The sequence below is a fragment of the Cupressus sempervirens genome, chromosome 5, assembly GCF_028749045.1.
Source record: "Cupressus sempervirens isolate cs-2001-9-10 chromosome 5, ASM2874904v1, whole genome shotgun sequence".
NCBI classification, from domain to species: domain Eukaryota; kingdom Viridiplantae; phylum Streptophyta; class Pinopsida; order Cupressales; family Cupressaceae; genus Cupressus; species Cupressus sempervirens.
This window is the reverse complement of record NC_143122.1, coordinates 332,245,244-332,260,103: the sequence shown is the minus strand read 5'-3', so window position 1 is coordinate 332,260,103 and position 14,860 is coordinate 332,245,244. Positions and strand designations below refer to the sequence as shown.

Genomic DNA, 14,860 nt, shown 5'->3' with positions numbered 1-14,860 from the left:
TTCTTTCACTTCCCTCTCCATGTTAGCAAGTGGGGAATTTTAAATGAAATAGTTGTTAACTTAGCACTAATTTAAGAAAGATTGAATAATAACAAATTAGTTTTTGTTTGACTAATTTAGAATGTAGTCTGCTGCAACCTTAGGCATTGTGTTTGTAGGAAAGAGGAAGAAAAACAGATGGTGTGCAAAATTTACCATCTATTATTTGCTCAATATTAAAACTACTTTTAAGGATATCATTGCAGTAGAAACTGATCTTGATGGTCTTTACACAGAATATATAATTTAGACACCACTATATTAAACAATATATAAAAAGTACAAGAGTTTGGTATACATGTAAGTCACAGAGGTTGAAGTTGTTTACAAAATATGCTTCATTGCAGCACTCTTGTCTAACCGGACATAGCTGTACGTGGCCCATTCTTCAAAGAACACAGTAAGGTGTGCACACGATCATAGTTCAGAGTTGTCTACTAAGTAAGGCTCATATAAGAAACCTCTACCTGGCCAACAGTATGTCTAGGTGGCCACTTCCTCACAAAAGTACAAAATGACATACATTATATCAATTATACTATTGTACGATATCAGATTCACTGTATTCATAGGTATAGATAGTATAGACTACACATTATTGAGGTAATTCTGAAATGCAACTTTGATATTAGGAGCACAACCAAGAGCATAGTAATCATCTGCATGCATGTCACATAAGAAGTTACAATATCCAATTAACATGTCACACGTCGCGTGAAACTCGAGGACTCTTGCCTCCATCAGCATCACATCAGTATCTCGCACAGATCGGATCGTTGAGCACGTTGCCTTTGCATGTTCGAGCATGTTAATGCAACTAAGAGCAACTACACTTGAAAATTCTGGAATACTGTTTGTAAGAAAACCAGCCTGATTGATTGATTGTGGTGACTGATTCGGTAACACGGGGGGCACATTGCTACTGTTAATCTCAATAACAGTCATAGAATTGAGTGTATTTTCCATAGCCTACTGAAAAGATTCAATAAAATATTAGTTTCAAAAACACGCATCCAACATGTGGCAAAAGAGTAATTTTCAAAGATAGATTGAGTAACCAAAAAAATCTATCAAAAACAAAAACCATTAATGTGGTTCGATTGCTGAACAAAGAACTGAATGGGTTATCTAGAATTTGGAATAGAAGTATAGCGTACATGAGATTTCCTTCAAGTACAGTTTCAAAAATGAAAATATTCTACTCAATCAAAATCACCCAAAACTGTCCGCCATTAAATTACAGAAGCCAAGCACTAATTGCGTTAATTCATCTGCATTAAAGTTTTTGAAGAAAACTCGACGTTGCTGAATGTTGGCCATGAACAATTGAGGTTGTCTATTTCCTCGTTGAAAAAGCAGTACCCAGCAGTATAAATTTTCTCAGCTCCCTGCCCTAAGCTTCAAAATTAGGAATTCTCACACTTTTCAGAAATAAATGCTACATCCCAACCCAGAAATAGAGATTTGTACTAGATATTTGATTCCGAGAGTGGGTGTTTGTTTAGAGTCTTTAGAGGGAGAGATAATTCTGGCGCAACAAATTGTGAAGTGTTTGTAGGAGAAATGGGTGCAAGAAGTCACCTAATACTGCAACAGCTTTCCCGACTCAAAGTGCAAGGTGTATTTACTTATCTTTTGAGTTTCATACAATTCTATACCTACAGAAAGTAAGCCCTGTGTTCTACCCACACTGAATGACTTATGAAGGGTTCATTAAAAAAACTATTGCTGCAATTATTTTGCCAGGTGATCCCATACAACTGAATTTTGTCGGTTGATCCCATACAACTGAAATATGAGAACAAAAAAAGTCCGCATACTAAACTGGACAACACCATACCTCTGCTTGCTTTTCAGGGCTTACAGATAACTTCAGATCTAAATACTTAAAAATAAACATATCACTTTACTATGTACAATAGAAGCCATAATATTTTCTGTGGCACAAGAATGTGGTTGAAAATTTAACGCCAGAATATTGAATAAGGTAAAATAAAGTAAAAACCAAAAGATGCATTTCAAATTAACACAGAACACACAAAGTGTCTGGGCCGCTACCAGGCTATAAAGTAACAAAAAAAAGAAGTTTACGGAATCACAAACTGAATAGCATGTAAAAGATACAAAAGGGCAAATTTTGATTATAGAATGAGACGATCTGAAAGCCGCTTAATCTGGGAATTAAGCTAAACATGTACTTACCTAATTGAAAGAGACGTTTCACAAAGCAAGTTTCCAGCTGTTAACGCGTTTGAGGGATACTGTTTAGTCTGTTCACAGGACGTTTTATAGACACTGCAGGCGGTGGGATAAAATGAAATAACTCCACATAATATCTGCCATAACAAATCAAAATACAAATATCGCCCAGATGTGAAAGATTTATTAGGATCCTGATGGATATGGTAATAGATCTGTTAATAGATATGTCGGTGCAGCATTTACTACCTGATTTAATGTACAGTTTAAGCAACTGTGCCAAACTTCCATATGGCATAAAAGATCATATAATTCTCATGAAATGTTCGGAATTACTATCCACCGCTAACTTTAGAGAAGCTTCCATAAATTCCCTATCATTCACTCAGATTGGCGAGTAGAGACGATAGTTAACTTTAGACCCAAAAATACATAGATCCAAAACAAGTGTTCTATAACACCAATAAAGCATTATTTATAAGCAGAAAATGGGAACTTTCCCCAATTTGGTCAGAAATTAAGAGATTTTCTCTGCCAAACTTTCAATGTTTTTGGGATCTTTGCCTTTATTTCCAAATTTAACTGAGTTTTATAAGCTCAGGCCAAAACCACACAAGCTTTCTTTAGCCCCATGGCCACGTCATCCAAACAAACTCTTACTGACATAACTATTTCGATTTTTGTCTTATTTACTGTTTGTTTGTTGACAGGAAAGTATACTGAGAATACTTTTCCCATCATGTCGCTTTTTATGTTTTGTTTGTTAAGACGTGTTAAAAAGATCGCAATCAGAGGAATCTCCGAGCTCGATCTGCTCTCACTTAAACCACATTGAATTGAGTAGATCAATACCGCCTGCAGTATCTGGTTTGCCAAACGGACAGGTTTATATGAAAAGCCCACATAGAATAGCCTATCGGCTAAAAATGTAAACTAAGAGCAGGCACTACATGTACAGGATTCCTCATTAGCAATCAATCCCATAGAACATAACAGTCTGAAGCTGTTTCCTTTGAACCTTCAAAAAAAGGATCAGATTCTTAATTTTCATATGTGATTTCAAAAGTCTTGCTGCCCCTTTTCTAAAAATATTGGAACATTTTCAATATGCCCTCAACATAAGGACGGACAGCCACTGGGATACCTGGGGGGTTATCTATGCTCCTGTGGATCTTGCAATTTTGCAACAATGTCTGGCATCTCTAAATGTTCTGGGCAGCCTCTAGGATATTGTGAATGTCTGTCACATAGGTGTTTGACAAACAGTAGCAGACCAATCAACCAAGAATGGTGCCTCAGATGGCTTTTCAAATAAACTTATCACATTTCAACAGTGCATGCTGTTGGTTGTGATTTATTTATGGAGTCAACTGTGTAAGATTCTTGCATCAACTTTTTGGGTTACACTCCATGATCCATCAGCAGGATGTAAAAGAACAGGTGCATTGGATGGCTCCTCAATGTTCAGAGGCAGGACTGAATACAATAATTTAATAAATGAAATAACCATTTAAGGGAAATTTATTAGCTGTCTGCTTCAAGAAGTGGACGATTGGAGCCCTATCAATCAAATTCTGTTTACAAACAAACAAAATATGAGGCTTTGTTGAAGGAAATTTGTTAGCTGTCTGCTTCAAGAAGTGGATGATTGGAGCCCTTTCAGTCAAACTCTATTTACAAACAAACAAAATATTAGGCTTTGTTTTCGGAACACTCCAGCCAGACCAGAGCTCTATGCTGAAGGCACATTAACCAAGTCCAAATACTAGTGAATCTGGAACTCTCATAGCAAATGACTAAAGGATCTGTCACCACCAAACTGGCTGTTGGATATTCTGCTCCTCAAACTACTGCTGTGAATGCTCTCTCTGCTGACTCCAACTCTGCTACTGGATATGGATGTCAATCTTTATCTTCGTAAGCTGGGTCTCATTCTTTTAATATCCGATGCATCCATCCCTATTTCAGTCTACTTCAGCTACTCTTCTGCTACTAGCTCTGTCCCTGTGGTAGTGATCTAGAGACTCTGGTACCCAGAATAGAAGAGCTTACAAGCAAGATGGATTTGAGAATTAATAGCAGAGTAATAGTTCTCAGTACTTCTCGGTAGCCTGTAACTGTTACTTGTTACCAGGGGTGCATTTAAATTCTTTCTGAATTACTTGGGAACAAAATCCAGATAGTAGAGCTTACAGCAGAGAACCAATATAGTTCATCGTGGAAACCAGGTACAGAGCCTAATGTTTCAGACGATGATTTTAACCTCAAGAATTTAGTAAGATTTGAACGAAATCAAATTGCAAGTACGTAAATAAAAAGTAATGCAATGTTTTTGATTAAGGTAAAATGTGATTTAAAAAGAAAGATGAACCAATAAAGCTCATCAAAACAACAAAGCACAACTTGAGAAACTGGTAGCATAAAAGCTACACCACAACAAAATCAGAGCGACAAGATAATACCTGATAGATGACCAGCCCAAAGTCAAGATTATTTGAAACCAAATTGTTGCATCATTAATTAATTATTAATCTCAATCATCTTATTCTTAAGATAAAGAAAGGAATGACTAACAAAAGCAATGTAATGTAATATCCACCTTAAGGTACATAAACTGAAGGGGAATGTGTGGCAGTGCAGCATGCGGCCATGGAATACGCATTCATGTTTACATATCCTTGAAAACGTCTTGGATTGACTATGGTCCTGGACCCCTGCTCGTGCCTCCTCATTTACTCAGACAAATATTCAGCTGGATCAAGAAACAGAGTAGGATACTCTATGAATTTACAACCCTTATAGTGTCTCCTCATTTCCTCAAACAAATACTCATGTGGATTAAGAAACAGAATAGGATATTTCATCATGAATCTACAACCTGATTATAGACAAACAGAGATTAGTGTACCTGTGTTTTTGTATTGATGTGGTTGATATGAAGGTCAGATCTGCATCCTCTCTAGACCTCTACAATCATCACTCAAGTCTAATGTTTGTCATATTCCTGTTAATTCTTATCATTCAGTTAATGAGTATGAAACAGTTAAAAGCTTGAGTTATGGCTAGATGTACAGTCTATATGGTCTAACTGGTAATAGATTCGGCAAGCTTGGGTCGCTATACATATATAAATTATATATGCCACAATTACTATCTATTTGTTCATATAATTTTCTTCGATCTTTCAAATGAAAATAAGCACTGAAATACAATAAACATTGCAGTTAGCATTTTGATTGACAACCAGAATCAATTAAATTAAAATAAGCAACTTCACCAATGAATTAACTAAATATGTATCTTCCAGCATATATGAGTTAAAAACATTTACACTTCCAATGTCCATTCAAATCGAAACAATAAATATATGGTTTGCGGATACTCAAAATGTTACCAAAACTACAGTTATCAGAAAACATATAGCTTTTCTTTCCATATATAAGGGCCATGTACATGTAATTTTTCTTTTCATATATAGGGGCCGTGTACACCAACTCAAAACATAGCCAACCATGCAACTTCATCAATAAATTGGATTTATGTAAATTCTTTGTTAATCTTGATCAAACATAGAAATGAATAATAAGTTGTGTATACTAATAGGCAAGTGTCTCTTAATAGGTAGTCCACTCAATCATCTGGGGGAATTATGGTTTATGTGAAGTTAACTTGAAAATTATACATTATTTAAGATTGAAAGATAAGTAGGATATTTTAAACCCACTTCTGTCATAATGTTGTAAGCAATATAAAATACTTATTTACCTTGCCCACTAGAGCAAGTACATTTTACCATGGACCATCCACCAAAGAGCACATAGCTAGCAAACACCTGGTAAACATTTTAGTTCCAGAGAAAAATATTGTTTTACCTACATTCATATTCATAAGTACAAACATAAAATCCTATTTACTGTGTTTTGTCCCATTAACTTATATAAACCTTACATTTCTATTCATAAGTGCAAACAAATTCTCAACTTCTCAAAGTTTTGGAAGCAATGGGAAGGGAACAAGGTCTCGAATATTAATTATTAGTTTTCTATCACTCTTGCACATTTGAAATTTCGATAAAGTTTAATTTCTATTCAATACATAAGATATCCTGCTATTATATCGAGGCAACATCCTTTATATAATGTTCCACCTCTAACAACAAGTTCAAAGGAAATATCCATTATTACCTTCATTACTACCCACTTGGAGTACATATAGCCAAATGAAAAATACTGAAAGTCAAACTTGGAACAGTTAGCTGAACAAATTGACCCAACAGAACTCACGCAATATGTAGCTTGTGGACCACACTTAGCTGTTTGACAGTTCTGCATTCAGCCTGCTGCTTCAGCCGCAAACATATTTGCAAGTAGAAATATATCTCTCCATTTCTCACATTTATTTGATGAATTTCAGAAGTACAAGGAAATATTGGCTGCAGGGATCCAACACTGAATCATTGAAAAGGTTTGAAGTAATGCATCTTTTCATGATATTTTGACTTCAGTATCAACTTTCTGCAGTGTTTGCCATGTTTTCTGAATGGTTGCCAGCAATGTGATTTTTCCTCTGTTTTATAGGTTTTACCCCAACATTGGTTTGGCACTGAGCTTGACAAAAAACTCTATCTTGCATTGTGCTGCAGTTTCTCTTGATTTGTTCTCATGAACGAATTCCCTTTACCAGCAATCTTGGCTTTTCTATTTGAAAGTGATTGAAAAGGATTGCTCTGTCGATTGGAATATTTTCCATAAGAGTCATCTATGCCATCTTCATCCTGTACTTGTTTAACCTTTTTCCTTCTGCCATGGTCATATTCTTCATCCCTGCATAAACCACACAAGATTATGGAAACACAACAGCATAGACATAGATAATTGATTATTGTCTATAGAAACACTTTATGCACAAATAGACTGCTATGCCAAGTCCCATGATGCAATTGTATTTGTACAAAGATAACCTACCATTCATCTAAGACATAACCAACATGGTTTGCATGTTTGTCTGTAGTTCTGCTACTTTTTACCAAGCCATCATCAATACTATCCCAACATGGAACTGCACAATAGCCACAGTAAACCATCGTCAAAAAAGATTAAATACCCAACACATAAACAGAGGATGAACACTGAGCTTAATTGAGCTACATTGCATAGAATAAAATAAAATTGTGACTATACCTGCTGGCCCATGTAATCTAGCCTTTAGAAAAGATGGTTCAAAATCTTTTATGGATACAGCCCCATCTTGTTGGCATGTTTCTCCTCTATCTGTAAAGCTATTATTTGACTGACGGGGAGCAGACAAGTTTTTCTCCATGCTAATTTTAGAGTCTTGGAGCTGTAACTGTGTGCATTTCTTCCTTTCATTGGATCGTTTCTTCCTCAAAATATGCATTGCTCTTAGAAGAAAATGCCTCCTGAAAGACAATGCTTGTAAAAACTGAGGACATGGACGATGCTTCATAAGCTTCAATCTGTTTCTACTAACGAGATAGCGGTTGTCCTCATGGTGTTTTTGGTACTTTTGGTTGGAAATACACTTAGTTTCTTGACTATATTTCTGCGACCTATGTGGATGCATAGCTTTTACACATGACCCATTCATTTCCCTTCCCTTACAGAGCAAAGTACCATTTTCACCTCCCTGCCAAAAGGAACATATAAAGATTCATTAGGACTAAAAGCAATTTTCTCAAAAACAAACATATACACTACAGCATTAATACAAAAAACAAGCACCTGAAATAAGGAACCATCTTCCAGGGATAGGAGCTTAGCAGCCTCACTCTCATTATCTATAGAATTGTGGACCACACTACCATTCTCTAGATGCTCACCAGCTACAAGTTTACCATTTGAATTATTTTTGGGAAGTTTAGTAGCATGATGCCGAGTAATAATACCTGTCAAACCATTTGTAGAATGTTTGACATTCTCATAAGCTTCAGAATTTCTACCAATATAGTTCCCATTGTCATTGCTCACATCATGGTTCCGAGAATGTCTAACAACCATATCATTAAAATTACCCACAGAATCAGTTCCCTTTATTTCAGATTCCTGCTTCTTAACATTATTACTAGACCCATTTGATGTGCATCCATTACTTATGGTATGACTTGAGAAGACACTATTTGTTTGACTACCATTGGTTCTTGGAGGCGCCATCCGTAATGTAGCATCATGATCTGCTGATGATCTGGATTTACTGCATGACTGGCCAGAACTTGTGTTCTTTTTTAGACATTCTGAAATGAAATTGACATTTGACAAATTTTCTACCTGTTGGGGTATGTTGTTTACACCTGCAACACTACAAGAGATTGCTGTCGTTTGGAAAGAATGCATGTTTTCTGTCACCTGGGGGGCATATGAATCTTGTAAGTGGTTTTCCTTTGGATGTCCAATGTTCAATGACACCATCTTCTTTAGTTTAGAGCCATTATACTGAGATTCAGACCCACCTGCTGTTTGAATGCTAGTTTTCTTATCTCGTATATAGAATAGCATGTAAGCTTTCTGGGAAAGCACACTTTTCTCACTGACTGAATAGACCTAGAGTACAAAATGTCATAAGAATAACTTCAATCAGTCTAAGTAACTTCAGTATAATTAGTGTTACCGTATAAAAAATAGGTTCTACATAAAATTGTAGTTCTTTTGTGTATTCTGTTATACACAAATTATAATGAACTTGCTACACAAAATTAAACATGTCTTCACAACTGTAGCAAATGTATACCCGATTATCATCTAAAGCATGCCAGATGCCTGTGGATGAACGAATAAAGCAGAAATAATGACCAGAATGTGTGCTCCAGCCATCATGAACAAGAACACCATAAAGAGTGTACTTAAAATTGCCTTCCTGTGATTGATCAATAGACAGAGAAACTAGAATATCATTCGAATGTGCAAAATTTATTAAAAAACCAGTAGATATTACAAAAACTATATTACCAGATTCCACTGAAAATGTGATCCATTGGAAAATAATATTGTAAGGGCTACTTACATGTGAACTACTAACAAATGGTTTGAGATCCAACGTACAACCAAAGTCTACTTTTTTGTCAATTTTTCCTCCAGATCCAACTATACTGAAGCGCTTCAGATGAATTGCAAGAACATGTGGTGCTTTATCAATTTTGAGTTGCTTTAGAGCCTTCACTTTAACTTTGCATCGTTCACATTGATATCTTTTCACACCCCCATCTAACTGCTCCACTGCCGTGTAATGGGATAATGCTTTCAACAAGGAATCTGCTCGAATGATCTCTAGGCTCAAATCTAGGAAAGGATCAAATTTATCTGAGCAATAAGAACATTGTGTGCACTTCACCTACAAGCCAGGTTGAAGCAATTGTTAATGAATAAAATACTTTTCTAAGACTATAACCTAGAGTTCCCAGCATAAAGATAATTTTGAAAGGTTTAAGTGACTCAAAAAATCCCATTTATGAAATGAACAGTAAATCCTGGAGGTGTCCATAAGCCCCTCTCTATTCCCTCGCTAATATTTAAAAAGATGATGTTTAGATACAAATAACTTCTTCTGATATCTTCTTACATTCACTCATCCTTGTTAACAAAGTACGGAAAATTTTGAAAATATAAACAACTAAAAATCACAACCTGACTTATGAGTCGGCCACCAAATATTTTATGTACTAGACTCTTCTCATAAGCAACAGGTGATTCACTTGCTACCCCCACTGGCAAACAACATTTATGCATGCATTCCATCAAATTCATCATGTATTCGTGAGCATCCTCCTGCCTTCGTGTTTGGAAATTGCGAGATATACCTTCCAACAAGTCAAGAATTTTATATTGTACAAAACTTACATTACAGATGATAAAACTACAGAAATTAAACAATCATGCTGAAGAAGTTTCAAAAAAAAATCATAATAAAAAATCTTCCTCAAAACATAGAGTTTGGATACATCGCAAGTTCCTGACAAGAACAGTAGGTGACAAAATCTTGCCAGATGATCCTGCAGCAGTAATGGCATGATCCTGAATGGCACACATTGCACAAAATCCAGCTACACGACCTTGGTAAACAAAGGAACAAGCATTAGTAAGAAGCATGAAATGACATATAGTTACACTGAATGCTAACTACAAATTAATGTAATTCAGGTTGCTCAAAGCAATCCCCAACTAAAAATATGTCGCCAATCTTATACACAAGCTCAAAAATGAATATGAACAGCATATAATATCAGGTCTTTTACACTATCTTATCTTTGAATTCACTCGCCTTTTTAATTTTTGTAATTTTGACTTTTCAAATCCTTTTTATGTATCACATTTGAGAGTACTAAACTTCAGCATTTAACAAAATACTCCAAAATCCTTCGGGTATATAAAAAAGGCCACAATATCATAGCAGAATAAGCAACCAAACTCCTGGGTCAATGCAGAAATAAGCGTCCAGCTTACTACCAGACGATAGCTCAGCAAACAGATATAATGAAGCATTGGCCAAGCTCACATCAGATAGTTTTCGGCACAAGTTGAACACCAAACATGCAATAAAGCATTGTATGAATCCTCCGGAAGGTAAAAGCCTTCTATCAACATCCACTAAAAAAAATATTGAAGCATAGACAATGTGTAAGGACATGTACTACCAATGAAGCACCATGCCTTATAAGACAAAATGACTAGCAAAATTTACACAGCTAGAGAGGATCTTGAAGGGTTGATGAACATCTTTAAAAAAGGCCCTCAAGACTTTAAAATCTGATGCCGAGGAAAGCACATAAGGATTAAACTAGGTTTAGGAGAGTTTTTGAAGGGCCATAGAAGGTTTGTAGTCTAAAACTTACAAGTTGACTTGTGTCGTCCAGCCTGGAAGTAGGCTGCGAGGGGTTGCGTATAAGTAAGACACTGCAAAACCGAATTCAAAAAACAGGTATTGCCAAGGTTCGCAAGCCCAGCGCCCTGCTCAAAACCAAAAAGCCATTTTTACTCTGCGATTTATAATTTTACAAAAGAAAAAAATTACAAGGTACTTTGAACAATACCAATCCAATACATACAAGATTGAAATGAATGAAATTGCTGCTAAAAATCCCAAACCGTTTCTTACATGATATTTCTTTCTCCGATTAAGAAAACTAACAGAAACATTAATAAAAGGAAAATTATAGAACAAGAATCACATTAGAAAATAATTAAAATTGCCAAAGGAGTTGCGGTGTAACGTTTTATTGAGTAACAGAGCGTGAACAGGCTTCAAAATTTACCCGCCACAATAAAATCTAGTATCCGACAACAACAAACAAAACGAGGAAAACAGAAAATTAGACAAAATAAACCTTTTGGGCCATTCATGGTTCACAATTATAAGCGGCCTATAACCAAACCATAAATATACCAAGCTCCGAGATAGAAAAACATATACATTGAAAAGCATCGTTAATTACTCACAATTCTTCGAAATCCAATTTCCCCGGTGATCTCTGAATCTATCAGGTCTTCCTTCTCCTGGGGTTTCGCACTCTCTGGGGCAGGAGGGTTTTCAATTCTAGAAATCGTGGCACATTCCGATTGGGGGTTCAGCGGCTCAAGGTAAAAACCAGCACTTGTTCCTCGGCCACCATCCCTCTTGTTCCTAGCGGGATGGAACAAAATTCGCCTCTGCAAAACAGTATCTGAATCGAGTTTCAAAACGCCGTCAAAGGGATTCTTCGCCATAAATAATTCCTAAAGCCCTACACCCAAATCTTCAACACATAAATCCTACACCGTTAACCTCAAGATTGGTTGAGGGCAACGAACTTAAGCTACTTTATAATTTTAAAAAATTCTCAGAAATGATTTGCCCTGGGTGCTAAACCCAATACACTGCAGTTTGTTTTCGGATTGTCCAGTTCGAGTGGAAAGAGCTGCATGTGTTTGTAAATACACATCCCTTTGGTGTCGACAAATTTATATATAAGTTATTAATGCGATGACGATGTTTCTGTGCTCTCTTGAGCAAACAAAAACCAGCAGGCAATAATCGTATACTGTAAACCCTAAACCCTAGACCGGCTCTCATAAGAAAAAATGAATCGGTATATATTGAAATGGAAAAAATAAACCTGTCGAACTTGACCCTCACTCTACGACGGATTTTCCCTTGACAAAAGACCTCCGAGCCGTTTAAAGTGAGTCAATGATGGACATGATTTCTCTGAAGTGTATTGAAAAAAAATTGTTCAAATTTTTTTAATATGATTTCTCGTAAGTGTATAAAAAATTTGATGTGAACGGTTTCCTGTGTCACACCCACCTACGATAGTATTGAGAATATCCACCATTTTAATTATGTGAATATTTAAGACACATGAGAATATACAGCCTTTATATATGTGTATATGCTTTGGAGACATATACAATTTGTATATATTTTATCATTTTCATGTATATGTCGCTTTCTGCTTGTTTACAAGGAGATAAGGACGAGAGGCGGCAAGGGTCGGAAGAAGGATAAGGCGATAGATAATTTTTCCATTAAAATATGTTCTCGAATGTCTTTTTCTAAACATGATTAATTTTATAATTTAATAATAATGTAATGAAAATAATTGCATAGGTTTATTGAAGAATGTTATTATTGACTAAGCCGAGTTCTCATTGTCTAGAAATATGTCTTTAGTCCAATGATTGCTTCAAAATCTACGTTCTCTCAAATAGTTTAAGTTTCAAATTCATGTACGTTGGTAGTAAGAATTTGATTTTTTTAATAGATTATTAGTTCCTCAATACTATTGCATCTATTAGAAGCAATTAAAAACTATAAAATATAGTTTAACCAATAAGATTCAAGTATTTTTTTAGGTTCTAAGTTTTTTATAAAGCTTGAACATTTTTATTATTTTTTGAAATGGAAAAAAGTCATTTAACTGAAATCTTATTGGCTCTCACTAATAATAGTAAGGGAGATAATTAATTTCGAAACCAAAAAATTAAAAAAAAATTAAATCTCTAACTTTTAGCATTAATTATACAATTAACATGACTGAAAATATTATAATTTCACAATTTAAATTATTTATAAAGTTTGAACATTTTTATTTGATTTTTTGAAAAACGAGAATAATATTTAATTGAAATCTTATTGGTTCCTACTAAATAGTAATGAAGAAATTTAATTTTTAAAATAAAAAATCAATAAAAAATTAAAATTCTAACTTTTTATTATTATAAAAGATATGTCACACCACACTTCACTTTACTATTGATCATATTAATAATAATAGAATAACTGACTCATAAAATTTTGATTTATTTTGTCTTTAAAGCATTATTTTTTAAAAGAATTAAAAGTAATAAAAACTAAATAATGTAACAAAGAATTTTAAAAACTACAAACTAAATAGTATTATAAAGAATTTTAAAATGGTAGTTATTGTACGTACAATAATGTTTATTGTTTATATATTTAAAATTTAAAATGTTTTATATCATTTTTGGGTGTCAAGTTGTTGATTAAATTTTTTTTTAATAAATAAAATAGTGTATAAAATATAATTTTTTTTAAATAAAGAATTATTTGATGTTAAATATTTGTATAAAAAGTATTTTTGTTCCATAATATTCAATTTCTCTATTTTTTAATCATATAATTATTTATTTTAGGATAAATAATTGGTTTCTAATTTCTTATGTCGCAAACATGCTAAAAATAAAATAAAATTTATTGTACTACAAACCCCAAGATACAAATAATAAACAATTTAAATTGTGGATATCTTTTCTATATGTAGAACTCAATTATAACATGGTGATGCTTTTGTTAGGGTTTTGGTTGGTACTGTTTAACCTTGTACAAGATCTCAATGATCCATTTGTTCACAACACATTACAAGACATTTATGACAACTTTATAGTTGAATTCAAACTAATATTGTCAAAATTTTATTTATTATCTCAAGACTTCTCATGGAAAAATCAATAATGCAAAAAATGTGTTGCCTTGTAATGTATGCATAATTTTTTTAGTAAAATTGAACAACATTTCTTGAGGCCTTATGAAGACACTTTCCGGTCTCAAAACTCTTGAAGTCAAAGAATTCCATTTTGTTCTAAAATTCTTATACACTTTTGAGTTTTCTACGATAGAGTTTAGATTTACCCATTTTTAAAATTAAATCGTGTCATTAGATATTTATAATGCTCTAAATTTCTTCTCTTCATATATGTCTAAAGTATAGTAGCTTATTTTAAGAAACCACAATTGATTGTGATAAATTTCAAAGTAGACCAAAAGTATGACCCATTTTCTTGTTTTATAATTAAAAAAATCAATATTTTTGTTGTTTAGTTATTCTACAAAAGCATTTCTAACACCAAATTCATTACAATATGAAAAGTAAACCTTGTATAAAAGTTGAGCACGCCATACAATATCATTTATAATCTAGTCCTCTTAACCAATTGTAGAGCTTGTTGTAACATTTTTTGTAAAGGCGTTGTGTTAAAATTCTAATGACACAAAGAAATAATTTTGCACTTGGTAAGAGCTATAATTTATCTACTTGCATTCAACTACAAACGTTAATGCAAAATGTAATTGTTTATGTTTCTCCATTGTCTTCAGTTCTTAAGTTCTATGTACA

At 34.1% G+C, this 14,860-nt stretch overlaps 1 protein-coding gene across 4 annotated transcripts; it reads right to left on the bottom strand.

Moving 5' to 3' along the window:
* Positions 1–279: 279 nt before the first annotated feature.
* LOC149556041 (uncharacterized) lies at positions 280–12,578 on the bottom strand. Of its 4 annotated transcripts, XM_089830164.1 has the most exons (13): positions 11,685–12,578; positions 11,081–11,195; positions 10,190–10,300; positions 9,876–10,048; positions 9,256–9,582; positions 8,983–9,108; positions 7,980–8,795; positions 7,419–7,884; positions 7,203–7,296; positions 6,522–7,061; positions 5,147–5,242; positions 4,838–4,990; positions 280–1,011 (listed from the first exon to the last, which is right to left on the bottom strand). In XM_089830164.1, the coding sequence occupies exons 1-10, from the start codon at positions 11,949–11,951 to the stop codon at positions 6,860–6,862; spliced, it is 2,697 nt and encodes an 898-aa protein (XP_089686290.1). In that variant the 5' UTR covers positions 11,952–12,578; the 3' UTR covers positions 280–1,011; positions 4,838–4,990; positions 5,147–5,242; positions 6,522–6,859. The 4 variants fall into 4 exon arrangements, with proteins under 4 accessions (XP_089686290.1, XP_089686287.1, XP_089686289.1 ...); XM_089830161.1 differs by having other exon boundaries at positions 5,147–7,061; XM_089830163.1 differs by having other exon boundaries at positions 280–1,008; positions 5,147–7,061.
* Between the last annotated feature and the right edge of the window lie 2,282 nt (positions 12,579–14,860).